At 73.9% G+C, this 3,234-nt stretch overlaps 1 protein-coding gene across 1 annotated transcript in view; it reads right to left on the bottom strand.

Annotated features, from left to right (window-relative positions):
• The window catches only part of CHLNCDRAFT_142374 (hypothetical protein), a gene marked incomplete at both ends in the record, with an annotated part of 5,427 nt that extends 2,493 nt beyond the window's left edge, over positions 1 to 2,934 (bottom strand). The window contains 8 exons of the mRNA XM_005850119.1: positions 196 to 336; positions 556 to 925; positions 1,180 to 1,325; positions 1,476 to 1,541; positions 1,741 to 1,882; positions 2,136 to 2,414; positions 2,542 to 2,663; positions 2,842 to 2,934. Coding sequence (XP_005850181.1) covers positions 196 to 336; positions 556 to 925; positions 1,180 to 1,325; positions 1,476 to 1,541; positions 1,741 to 1,882; positions 2,136 to 2,414; positions 2,542 to 2,663; positions 2,842 to 2,934 — 1,359 coding nt within the window. The remainder of the gene's footprint in view (positions 1 to 195; positions 337 to 555; positions 926 to 1,179; positions 1,326 to 1,475; positions 1,542 to 1,740; positions 1,883 to 2,135; positions 2,415 to 2,541; positions 2,664 to 2,841) is intronic.
• Positions 2,935 to 3,234: the final 300 nt, after the last annotated feature.

The raw sequence follows: 3,234 nt of genomic DNA, 5'->3' as shown, positions 1-3,234 counted from the left end.
ATGCGCTGCGCCGCCTTGATGGCCACAGAAAGCTCGGGGGTGCTCATGTCCTGAGGCAGGCGCACACACACGGGGGGGGCGCTGTCGGGTGGAGCGGGGGTGCAGGCAGGCAGGCTGGCGAGCGGGGGGCTCAGCGTAGCCTCCAGCAGGGGCGCGCCGCCACCACCAGCACCACTACCCACCCACCCCGCCCACCTGGTACCCCGTCAGCTTGGCCAGCATGGAGGGCCAGAAGGGGATGATGCCTCGCGAGCGGCGCTCCACATACAGCAGCGCCGCCGCAATCACGCTGGGGCGGCAGTTGAGGAAGGCCATGTCAGTGAGGCAGTCGGTGACCTGGCGGGGCGGGGCGGGGCGTGGGTGGTTGGGTGGGTGGCAGGCAGAGGGCAGGGATCGGGAGGCTGGGAGGCGGAGCGGCAGCCCGCTGCGCGCCCCAGCACCGCAGCAGCAGCAGTAGCAGCAGCAGCAGCAGCAGCAGCTGGGGCGCGGGCTTGCGGTGCCCGCTGCGGCCCCCTGCCCTGCCCGGCACACCCCGCCCCGCCAGCCCCGCCTCACCAGCTGCTGCGCGCGGCCCGCCATGGCGGCTCCGCTACGCGCGTCCATGTGGTGCGCCCCCATGCGCTCCAGGAAGAGCTTGAGGCAGCGCAGGGTGGAGATGGCGGCGGTGTCCTGGCTGAGCACCTGCCGCACATTCCACTCCATCTGCTCCACCGCGGCGCGCGGCAGGCCCGAGGCGGCGCCCACGTCGGCGTCGGCGGGCAGCGGCGGCAGGCCCGCGCCCGCGCCGTCCACCTGGCGCGCCGCGATCACCACGCACCCCACCGCCAGCAGGTCCAGCAGGTCTGGCGCCAGCTGCAGGCTGGTGGACATGACCCGGTCCATGAGCAGCACGCCGTCGTGGCCCGCCTCCTCCCGCACGCCCAGCCTGCATCGCGGCGGCAAGGCAGCAAGGGTAGCGTGTGGGTGTGTGTGAGTGTGTGTGTGCGTGTGTGGAGATGCGGGGGCGCGGGGACGGGAAACAGCCCAGGCTGGAGGGCGCTGGGCTGCGGCTGGCGGGCTGGCGGCCGCGGCGGGCACGGCGGGGCACGGCGTCGCTGCCTGCCTGCTGCCCACACGCGCCGCACCACAGGCACACGCCGCACCAGGCACACACACACACACCGCACCACAGGGCCGCACCTGGCTGCCACCTCGAGGCACTTGGCCACCAGCTCGTTGCGCCGCTGCAGGTAGGTGTAGCCCATGTTCTGCAGCGCCAGGCAGTGCGTCTTCTCAAAGTGCTGCACGGCGGCAAAGGCCTCGCTGCACCGCTGCTCCACGCTGGCCTGCAGGGGCGGGGGCGGCGCGGGAGCGGGCGCGGGGAGATCAGCAGCGGGGTCGGCGTGCGGCGCAACGAGCTTGTGGCAGGCAGCAGGGCTTCTGGCATGAAGCAGGCAGGCGGGCAGGCGGCAGGCGCAGGCGGGCTGGCATCTCACCTCCTTGGCACAGTCGGGGTCGTCCAGCATGGCGCTCACGCTGTGCACGCTGTCGCGGTCCTTCATCTGAACCCAGCACACACATACACACACAAGCGCCCCTCAGCATGCCCTCGCATCACACCTCGGCAGCACCGTCACATGCGGGCGGCCCGGCAGCCTGCCCATGCCGGCCATTGTCGCCGGGTGCCCCAGCCACCCGCCGCCGCGTTCCCGGCCTCCGCCCAGCCAGCCGCCCTCCGGCCAGCGGGGCTGCGCGGCGCACCGTGTTTGCCACGGCGGGCGTGATGTCTGTGCAGGGGAAGAAGGTGAAGAGGCGCGCCTCAAAGCCCTCCCCCAGCAGCCAGTCGCAGGCGTCGGGGCCCGCCGCCTCCAGCATGCCGCTGTACCCGCCGTCCACCACGGGCCTGCAGGGCGGGGAAAGGGCGGGGGCAGGCAGGGGGGACACGCCTTAGCCACCCCCACATGCCAGGCTAGCAGGGCAGCGGGCGGCTGGCGGGGAGCAGCCCAGGCGCAGCCCAGGCGCAGCCCATGCCGTCCCCAGGGGCAGGCCGGGCAGGGTGGAGGGCGGGCAGGCAGGCGCCCGCGTGGCGCGCCGCCGCGCGCCGGCCGCGCCACACCCTCCTCGCAGCTCCCCGCTTGCCGCCGGCGGCAGCGCACCTGAATGGCGCGCCCCACAGCGCCATGGCCGCCTGCACCGCCTCCTTCACCACCAGGTTGCCCTGCTCCTTGGCGCCCTTGCCGCGGTCCGTCACCACGCCCAGGCGCGCGGGCATGGCGGCGGGGCCGTGGCTGGCCAGCAGCGCGCGCAGCGACACGAGCCAGGCGTAGAGCGACAGCATGGCCACCCCCGCCGTCATGGCATGCAGGTTGACCTCGGCGCGCGCCAGCCCCGGCACCAGCTTGCCCTGGTGGAAGTGCCCCTCCTCCACAGCCACCCTGCAGCGGCGGGCAGGCGGGCGTGAGGGAGTGAGCATTGGTGTGGTGGGCGTGGTGTGCATCGTGTGCGTGGTGCGCTGCGGAGGGGGCGGCACGAGGAGGGGGCGGCGGCGGCGCCTGCACACACCTGAAGAGCTTGAGGGCGCGGCGCTGCACCCACACCACGCCCGTCTCCCACAGCGCGTCAATGATGGCGTTGTACACAATGGCGTCGGCGCGGCACCCCTGAGCCCTCATGCGCTCGTAGGCCTGTAGGGGAGGCGAGGCGGGAGCAGGGGCAGGGGTGGGCGCAGGGCTTGGTGGCGCAGGCAGCGGGGAGCGCAGGGCTCGGTGGCGCAGGCAGAATAGCGGGCGCGTGGGCGGCCGCGGGCGGCGCATGGCGCGGCGTGGGCGTGGGCGCGGCCGTGGGGCGGCGTGCGGCGCGCACCTCCAGCGCCAGCCTCCACTGCCCGCCCTTCTCAAAGGCGGAGATGAGGGCGGTGTAGGTGACGACGTCTGGGTGGCACCCCTGGCCCTGCATCTGCTCAAACACGTCGCTCGCCTTCTGCCACTGCGCGCCTGCGGCAGCGGCGAAGCCGGGGGGAGGGAGGGAGGGAGGGAGGCAGGCAGGCGGGCAGGCGGGCGGGTCAGGCGATAGCAGCAGGAGGTGAGGGCCACACATGCTGGTGCAAGGGCAAGGCAGGGCAAGGGGCTGGCTGGCTAGGCGTGTGCGCAGTGCGCCCAGCCCAGCTGCGCGCGGCGGCTGTCCAGCGGGGCGGGCGCTCTCACCCTGCGCCAGCGCCGTGATGAGGGAGTCGTAGTGTGACGGTGTTGGGGGTGC

This window comes from Chlorella variabilis (genome assembly GCF_000147415.1).
Source record: "Chlorella variabilis unplaced genomic scaffold CHLNCscaffold_4, whole genome shotgun sequence".
In the NCBI taxonomy this organism is placed as follows: domain Eukaryota; kingdom Viridiplantae; phylum Chlorophyta; class Trebouxiophyceae; order Chlorellales; family Chlorellaceae; genus Chlorella; species Chlorella variabilis.
This window is presented reverse-complemented; position numbering and strand designations above follow the sequence as displayed.